The following is an 11,514-nucleotide window of genomic DNA, read 5'->3' on the forward strand; positions in this document are numbered from 1 at the left end:
ATAAATATTAGATATTAAGATATTTTAATTTACCTATTGTTTTTTGTTTCCTGTTTATAATTTATTATCAAATTTCGAAAATGTATACTATCATTAACATTATATAAAATGAGTAATATATTTGATTGGTAGAGTGCGCCAAGAACTGATGTGTACTTTTTTTGAGTCTATTGGGTTCCCTGTGATATTAAGTCGTTTCCAGTCCTGTATATCTTAGTTCGTGGTTTAAACCACTGAATAACCGACTAATGGATTGATGGAGACTATTCTAACTTAGCACGTGTTATAAACACAGGTATTATATTATGTACCTATAAAAATAGGTATATAATACCTTTAATAATATTACCTTGTAATAGCACTGACTATATGAAAACAGATGGCTCACTCGGGAAGTAAACAAAAACTATGAATATTATCACCGTGACCAAATCAGTGTGACCACAGTGCGGGCATAAAATTTCGTTTGGTCCATGACAAAAAAATTACGCGATTGCTACCTGCCGCCAACATTGAAATTCATACTAATTACCCTTTTATTCTATTAGGATCTGACCTTTTACATCCCTTAGAAGTTAGGTTATCTTGGCCTCTAGTTGCTGTTTGTACCATTTCCACATGTGACTTATTAGTTGACCACTGACCAAGTATGTAAGTTACTTAATTTTCAGTATACAATTTAGTTGTACTTTTTAATTTTAAAATGGATAGTAAAAAAATAGGAATGCGTTGCTATGTACAATTTTGCAAAAGTAAAGCAAGTACTAGGAATATAAGTTTCTTCCAATATCCAAAAGACGATCGTCTAGCATTATGGACAAAAAATTGTGGTACAGAAAATTTTACTGAAGGACTATCAAAAAAAAAAAAAAATAGCTATAAAGTATGTGGCGATCACTTTGTAGATTCAATGTTTTTGAACTCCACAACAAAGAACCGACTAGTTTTCAATGCTATTCCAACAATATTTAATGGTAAGTAAATAATAAAATTATTAAAACATGTTTAAAAATTATACAAATAATTTGGTTTTGAATAGAGTAATTTTTGGTTTAATAATTTAATTTTAATTTTAGTTACATTTTTTAGATGAAATGATGTTTGAAAGAATAAAATTGGCCAAATTACAGTTGAAAACCAATGTAGATCCACAGTATTTTGATGATAATTCAAAAGACCAGGGTGATTCCAGCCACTGAAGGATTAAGAATAGTAGTAATAGAGCCCACTCTTTTCTGGCCTTTTGGAGTAATAATTTTGCCTGTACTGTACTAATCCCTGTCTCATCCATATTATAAATATTATGACGCGGCTACGGCGATATAGTGTGTCACGGTGAGCCGGTCTGGAGGTGAGGTTTGATAAAAAAAAAAGGAAACAACACGCAATTTGACGATCACGGTAGTGAAAATAACACGTTTAATAGTGTATATGAAATAAAATGGTCGAACACGAAACAATATCTGTGGTACAAGTAAAGTGTATGTATATTTTTGGTGTGGTTGGAGACGGTGGCNGCAGTTTACATTATTTGGTTTGCCATTCGTATATTTTGATGTTACTAAACCGGAAACAATCCAGCCCAATTGAGTTTCTTGAAATATTGGTCCATTTATTGTCGGTTTAATTTTTTGTTTGCCCAATATTTCGAAAAAATGACACGCGCCTAACAACAAATCAATTTTTTTTGGAATTTTGAATGAAGTATCCGCTAATTCTATATCCGAAGGTACTATGCATTCACCTCCGATATTTTCTGGCGGTAATATATTTGTAATTTTAGGCACAACTAAACAGGAACAAGTTAAATTATAATTATTAATGCGCGAACGAATCGTCACTACGACAGCCGCCTTCACGTTTTGACTTTTGCCGCCAATGCCCAATACGGTATGCTGTACGCGCGTCTTTTTTAATTTTAATATTTGTGCCATACTTTCGGTTATAAAATTGCATTGTGAGCCTGAATCTAACAATACACGTCCTATTTGCGATTCGCCATTCTCGTTTTGAACTCGTACCTCCGCCGTTGCCAATAATACCTGGTCACTCGAGCTAGCCGCTACGTGTACACTAACCGCTGCTGTCGTTTCTTGATCTTCAGACGGTTTTTCTGCTTCCGACTTTCTTAACTCTGAACTATTACCAAGATGTAGCATTGTGTTATGCGGTTTAGAACAAGTAAAACAATTCTTACCGTTACACTTTTTCGGTACGTGCTGTCGTAAACACACTTTACATAATTTCATTTCGGCTACTCTTTTTATTCTTTCTGTCACTGGCAACGCGATAAATATCGGACATTTGTAAATGGTATGGGGCGCTTGACAAATATAGCAACCTTTATTATTTCCTATAACTAGTGTTAACTACTCTTAGCAGCTAACAGTGGAATAATTAATAAACACTTTTAATTATAAAGACTTTTAAACACACTTTATTTGTAATAATAATAATAATTACCGGTCTGGCCTCAGGACAACCCGATCGAGAACGCTCTCTGATGCGGGTCTCCAACCAACTACCATACCGTACACTTATCTCTTACATATACATAAATCTGGGAGAGGTGGGAGGAAAAGACCCAACCATACCGAGCACCTCTTATGGAGTATTTAACACTCGGCCCCCCTGACAAACCTATGTCCTCATAGGACCTTACTTAATTTTATACATAATTAACAAAAGAAATACAACAACCTCAACCTAACAGTCTTAAGAGGACGCCACACACCCGAAATATTTTACCGAAAATACGTTTCACGCGGGATCACTGTTTGAAGCGTGTGGTAATAGTATGAATACCAAATTTTCACACTGTTTAGATCAGAAGTTTACCCGTGTCATAGCGTCGATTTTTTTTCTAAAACTTAACTCAATTTTTTTTTTTTTAATTTTTAAAAACATAAAAAAAAACTAATTTTCAAAACCTTATTGTGACAAAACTAATTAAGATATCGGAAAAAAAACGACGCTATGACACAGATAAACTTCTGATCTATACAGTGTGAAAATTTGGTGTTCATACTATTACCACACGTCTCAAACACTGATCCCGCGTGAAATGTGTTTTCTTTGAACATTTTATAAAACCGTAGTTTTCGTCGTCTACAGCAGTGCTGCGACAACCCGTGGCATTTCGGTGAACAAGATTTTCCCCCCACCATACATATATGATCATATCGTTATCGGCCCGGTTCCCGACGCGCGACGTCTGGGCTTCCGTCGTCGATTCCAAGAATAACCCGAAATCCGAATAGAATATTAATATAGACAAATTCTAATATTCTATAAACGATTATAGTAGGTATTTGATCAGATAATCAACTAAACTGTTGTCCAGTCTGCCATTAACTTATCGTATAATTTTGAGGTTTGTGATTTGTATATTTTGTAAAGTGTTTTTCAATAACGTAAAACATTCTGTTACACAATCACAATATTTACGATGTCCCCCAAAAAAAATAGAGCTTTTAAAAGATGTACGGGAAAAGTAGCATTATCTACGCGTATGAAAAAAGTTCGTGGAGGCAATCACCAAAACCTACTGCAGTAAGTATATAAATATTATAATATAATAAAGTATACCTACCAATAATAAAATAAATATCAATAGTATTTAAAACAGGAACTCGTTCTGATGTATAGTAGCCAGTAGGTGTTGAGTATAGGATAAATAATTTGTATATGTAGAAATAATTACGCAACTATTTTTCATTTATTTAGAAAAGAATCGACAGATGCTGCAAATATTGTAAAAAATTTTAATACGGGAATAGAAGATTTGTCTTCTAATGGCATACTAGTTTCTAGGTAAGTGCAAATAGAAATATATATAGATATATTTTATTGACATTTGAAATTTGAATTTTAGATTGCGAGCGATGCGAGGAATGTATTGTTTTTACAATGATATATTGTGTGTTTTTTAATTAATTAATTTAATTTGTTTGTGTCTGTCATCACATTCGGGACAGTTAAAGTACTCAGATTTTCTTCATCAGCATCTTTTCTGGTAGAAAAGTGAATCTATTTGGTACTTTGGGGAGTCAAAAGTAACAAATTTTCTATATAAACGCGCCGGGAAAAAAAAAAATTAAGAAAAAACGGGAATTTTTGGAAAAATCGATTTGTCTTTTTGGTGTAATACAAAAATAACTTAGATATATGTAATTTTCACTTAATATTTATATTTTCAATCTCAATACACCATAAAATTTTCAAAATATTTCGACGTTTTTTGAGCAATTAATAAGCATAATTCATTTTCGTTTTTTTTTTTATTATTGCTGATAAACATTTTTTCAGACAGCCAAAAACTTGTGACGGTAATCCAAGTTTCTTCATGATTTGTTATAAGTGAACATTTAAAAAAAGATTGAGCGTAAATATTTTATTGTTTTTTATAAGCCTCTAAAGTTAGACATCTGATAAAAAAAAGGTAAAAATCGCGAAATTTCGGAGTTTTATTTATTTAAAAATTCATGAATTTCGCTCAGAATCTAAATGTCGTTGGGTTAATTTTTTTGAAAATTTAATACAAGAGTCCTCACAAGTTGTTTATATAGCACATCAAAAATAATACAAATGTATAGGCACAATTTTTTTTATAAATTTTTTAATTTTCAAACTTTTACCGAAATTCCTCATTGAACATTTGCAAATTGTTTTGTAGTTAAAAATTTACAAAATGTTCAGTTTTTAATTTATATATTCAAGAATTTAAAATTGAGTTCAAGGTTTTTCGTAAAAAGTTCAAATAGTGTAAACACAAAATCAAAAAAATATATTTAAATTATAATTTATCATAGACATTTTAAGTTAAAATTTGGACGTCAAAATATCGAACATTTGCAAATCGTTTTGTAGTTAAAAATATATAAAATATCCTAGACTGACAATCCGTCTCCGCTCAGAATCGTTTTTCGTATACAATCATATATATCGTTGAATTCAAATTTGTGATGAGCTTTTTACAAATTTAAAACTCAATAAAAACTATTTATTTACGAAATATCATTCGATTTTCGTTTATATTTAGGTATAGTTATCTCAATTTATTTAGAACTTTGTATTGAAATTTCAAACCATAATAGGTATCGATTAAAATCTAGAACTCACTCGGCTCACTGCTGTACAGTCAAGTTTGAGTGGACCAGGGACCTCGATTATAAAGATTAGGTCATTATAATGGATGTGTTAAATTGAGTTTATTGTGTTTATTTGAGTGTAATGATTTGATTGTATACGAAAAACGATTTGTCAGTTTATAGGATATTTTATTTATTTATTTTATATCTTAACCAGTTTGGAAGTAAATTGTTATTTTATGCGTTAATTTTTTTAATTTAAAATTCATTTTTTTTAAACTATGCTATGTAAAGAAAATGCCAATTTAAACGTGTTTTCTACGATAGTACTTATTGAATTTTTAGTGAATCAGTCAATGTAATTACTAGTACTCCAAATGATACGATTCGGCCATTTTCATCAAGTACAGATAACGAGTCCAGCTCATCATTTGGCACATCTTTATCTATGAATTCAATTATTGATCATGAACTATGTGTAGAATCAGATGAATCAATCAATACAATCGTTTCAGAGTATATTATACTATAATTATATACATTTTTAATAATTTTGTAAAAATAAATTAATAAATTAAATCAATTGTTTTTAGAAAACTAGAAGGAAGAAGAATTGTCGATATTTTGTATTTTATAAGTCAAATACAAAAGAAACATAATATTGGATTCGATTGCTCATTTACAGATATGGAGTATCAGTCTGAAATTATAAAAGGCTTTCAATCTGTATTTTATTTTAAATGTAAAGTTTGTAATATTGTGGAGAAAATTTACACTGAAAATATGAATAAAACCAACACAGTAACAACTAACAATGCTGCTGTCAACGCGTGTCAAGCTATAGGTTTGTTATTTTAATTTATAATACGTTAGAATATTAGATTCATATATTAGAATACAGATTGTAATATCTATGTATTCGCATATCTACATACGGAGATAAGTACCTACACTGAATCATAAACTCGTATTTCATGGAATATTGTGTTTGTATTTGGCACATATTCCGCGGTCTGTACATTATATTTTATACTTATATGTAAATAGTTATGTAGATACATACATCAGCCATCAGGGGTTGAAACCGGGAAAACATTATCCGATTTCGGTTTCGGTTTCGAATATCATAGTATTTATTGAAATGCCTAATGTATCTATATTTTGTCATTTGTAGGCATTGGGCATACACAACTATCAGAATTTGTTTCATTTCTTGAAATACCCTCATTGTCATGTAGTAGTTTTATAAAAATACAGTGCTCTTTAGCTAAAACTATTTCGGATAGTGCATGGGAAGAGATGAGAATAGCCGGTGAGGAAGAAAAAGAACTCGCTATAAAATATGGTTATGTCGACACTGATGGTATTCCGATGTGTACAGTAGTGGCTGATGGACAATGGTCCAAACGAAGCTACAAAACTAACTATAATGCATCATCTGGAGTAGTACGTTTATTTACTAAATTCTTATTACAAATAATCATAACTATAATATAAAATAATTAACTCCGTAATAAACATACTATGTTTATAGGCAACAATAATCGGATATCAAACAAAAAAGGTTTTATTTATTGGAATTAGAAACAAATATTGTGTTATATGTCAAAAATCGATTATTAAAAAAGAAATTGCGCCAGAACATCTTTGCTTTTTAAATTGGAGAAAATCATCTACAAGTATGGAAGCAGATGGAGTTGTAGAAGGATTTTCAAAAAGTATAGAATTACACGGACTAAAATTTAATAAACTTATTGGTAAGCTGATAATTATAATAATGATCCATTTTGATGTGATATATGTATTTACTTTTTACACCTTAACTTATCAAACATATATTAACATTATTTATAGGAGATGGGGACAGCAGCGTTATGAAACGACTTCAGGAAATACAACCATATGGACCAAACTTTTTTATCGAAAAAATCGAATGTAAAAATCACTTGCTTAGGAATTATGCTACTAAACTTAACGCATTGTCTAAAGTTTCAAAATATCCGCTTCGTGTTCGTAAATTTATCATTACAAATATAATTCGATTTCGTTCTGACATTACAAAATCTGTAAAACATTGGATAGAAGATGATAAACTAACGAAGCTACAAAAAATTAAAGGTAAAAAAGGGTACCTAAATACATTTTATTTTTATCGCAATTTTAAACAATTATTATTATAATAACTAAAAAATGTAATTTTAGAAATTCAAAAGGATTTAGCCAATGCTCCCTTTCACCGGTTGGGTCAACATACAAATTGCGCCAGTTATTTTTGTGAACCTGGTACAAAAAACAATGAACTAAATCTAGTTCCAGAAGCCACAGGTAGTGGTATGATGGCAGAGATTCAAAATTGTGTATCGCGTTTAATTAGTAAAGCTTCTAGTTTACTAGAAAACAAAACAAATAACATATGCGAACAGTTTAACTCTGTAATAAATAAACATGTCGGTGGCAAACGAATCAACTTTTCTAGCCGAGGAAACTATACCACGAGAATAGAAGCAGCGGTTGTGGCATTCAATACAAAAGAATTCTTACGAAAAATCCACAAAAAAATGACTAACAATCACAGTCCAGGTAATAATACAAATAAAATATTAAACAGCGTGATTCTTTTATCAAACAACACACATTATTTCGAAAAGTATAATATATATTTTTGAAAATATTTTTATTAAATGTTTTCAAGTCATTATAAAACAATATTTTTTTACAAAAAAAGTTATTTTTTTTAAATACTTTTTTAATAAATGCATGTATTTTTATTATTTTTCGTAGGTTATTCGCGTGCACCGAAAAAACGGGGGAACACCTAATGTCTTACTTCAAACGCTTATAAAAATTTAGTTTGACTTTCCGGTAAAAATATTTTTTGTTAGAATGATAGAAAAACTTATGGAGAATCTCATATTAAATTTTCAAATCTTAGACTCAAACCAAACATTTTTTTATACATTTCTCAATAAAAAAAACTGTGAAACTTTGTGATTTTTACGTATTTTTTCAAATTTCTAACTTTATAGACGCTAATAACAAACAATCAAACATTTACGCTCAACTTTTTTTTAATTTTCACTTAAAACAAGTTATGGAAAATCTTGTATTAAATTTTCAAGTTTTTTGATGGAGCGAAAACATTTTTATCGACGTTAGCAAAAAATAAAATAAAAAAAACTAGAAAATGTATTATGCTTATAAATAGCTCAAAATTTTTTGAAAATTTGGTAGTGTATTGAAATTGCAAATATAAATATTTGGTGAAAATTTCACGTATCTACAGTTATTATTTTTTTGAGCTACACCAAAAAGAAAAATAGATTTTTCCAAAAAGTGCGTTGCGTAAAAATTTACGTTTTTTCCTTAATTTTTTGTTGGTTTTTCCTGCTGCGTTTAAAAAGTATTGACATTTTTTTACTATTGACCCCCTAAAGTACCAACTAGTTTCACTTTCCTATCAGAAAAGTTGCTTTGAATCTAAAATATTAAATAAATGAAAACTATTTTAAAGGTATAATTTTGAATTTTTTATTTAGGAAAATTTGGGAAAAAATATTTGAAGAATCACAGACGAAAGCTTTCTAACACCACGAAAAGACGACAACTATTTCCAGAACGCAGAAGTCATATGCATTATTCAAATAATGGGCCTGATGAAGATTATGGGTTGGCGGAACCTTTGGTCGATGATTTGTCACCGGAAATTGTTTTAGAAAAACAAAAAACATTTCTAATGTCACTAGAAACTGCAAATAAAATTGACATCGAGTTTAATACGCGAGAACAAAGCAATAGTCAAACGTGGTATAAAGAGCGTAGGATCAGATTAACTGCTTCTCGTTTTGGTCAAATATGCAAAATGAGGTGTAATACCAGTTGTAAAAATACAGTTTATAATGTATTATATGCATGTGAGGCGCAGGCGAAGTCTTTACAATACGGACGAGACATGGAGGCTATAGCTCGTACAGAAATGGAAAAATACATTAATAAAAAAATTCAAACATGTGGTTTACTGATAGATCCAATAATCCCCTATTTAGCGGCGAGTCCAGGTAACTATTATTTTGCAATTTAGTATTATTATAGGTAATTAATTCATCTCGAAAAATATGACCTAATATAAGTTTACATGTATAACGGTATTAACTATTAGATATTTATGTAAGTTAATGTTTACAACCAATGCTTAGATGGTTTGATAGAAGACAATGCCATTGTGGAGATTAAATGCCCTTTTTCTGCCAAGAATACTTTGAATGCAATTGATGCCGTTAAAAATAAACTTGTACGTATATTAATACAAAATATATAATATAATTTATTTATTATTGTTAATTTTATTTATTGTATTTTGTTTTAAATGTACAGCTACAATATTGTTACATAATGGATGGATCAATCAAATTAAAAGTAGACCATGTATATTACTACCAAATAATGGGGCAATTGCATATATCTCGAAGACAGAAGTGCTATTTTGTGATATATACTTCGAATTGGATGCACGTTGAAACAATTGAATATGACATCTCATTTTGGGAAAATAAAATGGTCAACAAATTGAAAAAGTTTGTTACATTATCATAATCTATAATTTATTATTTGTTGTGCCTAATGATTTTTTTTGTATTTTAGGTTTTATTTAGAATGTTTACTGCCGGAGATTGTCAATCCGTTATACCCTAAGCGTATGCTCAAGGCAGATATTAGAGAATCTGATAAAATAAAAAATATTATCTGTCAACCAAAAGAAAAAAAAAAGAAAAAAATGTAATGTTTTTTAGTACTAATAAATTACTAGTTACTAATTACTTTCTTTATTACTCATCTATTATTTGTTATGTTGTACATTTGTTTGAAAATTACAAAATACATTATAGGATGCGCGCGTGAATCGTATATTTGTAGAAACTAGAAAGGTAGGATCATATAAATACAAAATAGGTAAGATAGCTTTGATAAGTGCAAGATGCAACTGTATCATGTTTGAAAAATCCACAAAAGCTGGCATTTAAAAAATATATGCGGTTGCAGATACACCATACACACAAAATATAACTTATAAGTTAAAATATTGAATACATTTACTTACTAGAATACTAATATTTAGGTAACATTAGTTTAGACTTTAGGTTATTCTTATAAATTAGATATTATTAACTGTACAGTGTACCTGTGTACCTATTATATAAAATATTTTCGATGAAGTTAGTAATAATGCATTAATGCTAATGCAATAAAAACAAATAAGTTGGTACGTGCAGTTCCACGCCGCACGGATATACATGTATTATTTATATATTATATATAATATTAATATATTACGTACATATTATGTTTATATTTATGCCACCCGTCATACACGAAGGTTCGTAAAAGAATAAACATCGCTCCCGACTGAGCACAATCGAAAGCCGTCGAGCGACGAGCACTGGGCGAGCAGTGGGCGTGGCTTAAACGTCGCGTGCCTGCGCCGCTCTAAAACACCTAACAGCGCATTCTCTTGGTCATCGCATACGTTTTACTTTCGGTGTGGCGTCCTCTTAACTACATATGGTATAACAACCCCCAAAAAAAACAAATTAACAGCATTATAAATCATACATATAAACAACTTAATTAATTAATATTATAAATCATAAATATAAACCAACATAATTAATTAATATTATAAATCATAAATATAAACCAACATGGTTAGTTAATAACTTTCATTCGTAATCATCTAACTTCTTCGGTTTCCTCTTTAGTCGGGTGGACTTCCTCACTCCGGCTTCTTCTCCTTGGTCCTGTACTGTGTTCCCAACATCTGCTTCCTCAGCAATCTGTTCCGGCTCTTCCTCTTCTGTGATGTCCTCATTGGCATCAGAGGTCTCTACAAGCTTCCATGACTTCAACTGCGACACGTGTGCTGTTGTTGCATAGTGTCTTGCCCCATCTTCCGCCAGCTGTGAGACTCGATACACGTCATTTGGCAACACTTCTGTCACGACAAGAGGTCCACGATATCGCTCCTGTAGTTTAGTGGACATGCCCGTAGTGACTGGTGCTCTGGTCATCACTACTACTTCCCCAACTACATATTGTGTTTGGTTGTGACGATGCTTGTCGTAGGCTGTCTTAACCTTTTCCTTTTGTTTCACTATCTCATTTCGCGCATCTTCCCACAGTTCAGAGGGACATAGCCAATCTTCAGCGGTAGTCGATAGGTCACGCAACCTACCCAACTCGAATCGTGGTCGGTATCCATGCAGTAATTCAAATGGAGTATGTCTTGTTACTTTGGATTCACTGTTATTGATCTGACGTTGCACCTCTGACAACAACGTGTCCCACTGGTCTTCCTCTCCTGCTTTTGAAATCAACATGGCCAATATAACGCTGTTTATCCTCTCAACTTGACCATTCGCTTGAGGTCTTC

General features: G+C 31.0%; 2 protein-coding genes across 2 annotated transcripts; both read left to right on the forward strand.

Annotated features, from left to right (window-relative positions):
- Positions 1-703: 703 nt before the first annotated feature.
- LOC111027710 (52 kDa repressor of the inhibitor of the protein kinase-like) lies at positions 704-1,199 on the forward strand. The gene is made up of 2 exons (XM_022306127.1): positions 704-974; positions 1,090-1,199. The coding sequence occupies exons 1-2, from the start codon at positions 704-706 to the stop codon at positions 1,197-1,199; spliced, it is 381 nt and encodes a 126-aa protein (XP_022161819.1).
- A 1,544-nt stretch (positions 1,200-2,743) lies between these two features.
- Positions 2,744-10,634, forward strand: LOC111027712. Its single transcript, XM_022306128.1, has 8 exons — positions 2,744-3,813; positions 5,436-5,934; positions 6,265-6,536; positions 6,625-6,847; positions 6,945-7,208; positions 7,293-7,670; positions 8,627-9,145; positions 9,284-10,634. Exons 2-8 carry the CDS (start codon positions 5,778-5,780, stop codon positions 9,403-9,405), a joined length of 1,935 nt encoding a protein of 644 aa, XP_022161820.1. The 5' UTR covers positions 2,744-3,813; positions 5,436-5,777; the 3' UTR covers positions 9,406-10,634.
- Positions 10,635-11,514: the final 880 nt, after the last annotated feature.

Source organism: Myzus persicae, unplaced genomic scaffold (genome assembly GCF_001856785.1).
Source record: "Myzus persicae strain clone G006 unplaced genomic scaffold, MPER_G0061.0, whole genome shotgun sequence".
Lineage (NCBI taxonomy): Eukaryota > Metazoa > Arthropoda > Insecta > Hemiptera > Aphididae > Myzus > Myzus persicae.

Bases quoted from the DNA above. Each gene is read 5' to 3' on its own strand.
- LOC111027710 (XM_022306127.1), top strand. From the start codon at position 704: ATGGATAGTAAAAAAATAGGAATGCGTTGCTATGTACAATTTTGCAAA. The intron at 975-1,089 runs GTAAGTAAATAA...TACATTTTTTAG, and splicing joins TATTCCAACAATATTTAATG to ATGAAATGATGTTTGAAAGA.
- LOC111027712 (XM_022306128.1), top strand. From the start codon at position 5,778: ATGGAGTATCAGTCTGAAATTATAAAAGGCTTTCAATCTGTATTTTAT. The intron at 5,935-6,264 runs GTTTGTTATTTT...TGTCATTTGTAG, and splicing joins CAACGCGTGTCAAGCTATAG to GCATTGGGCATACACAACTA. The intron at 7,671-8,626 runs GTAATAATACAA...TTTTTTATTTAG, and splicing joins GACTAACAATCACAGTCCAG to GAAAATTTGGGAAAAAATAT.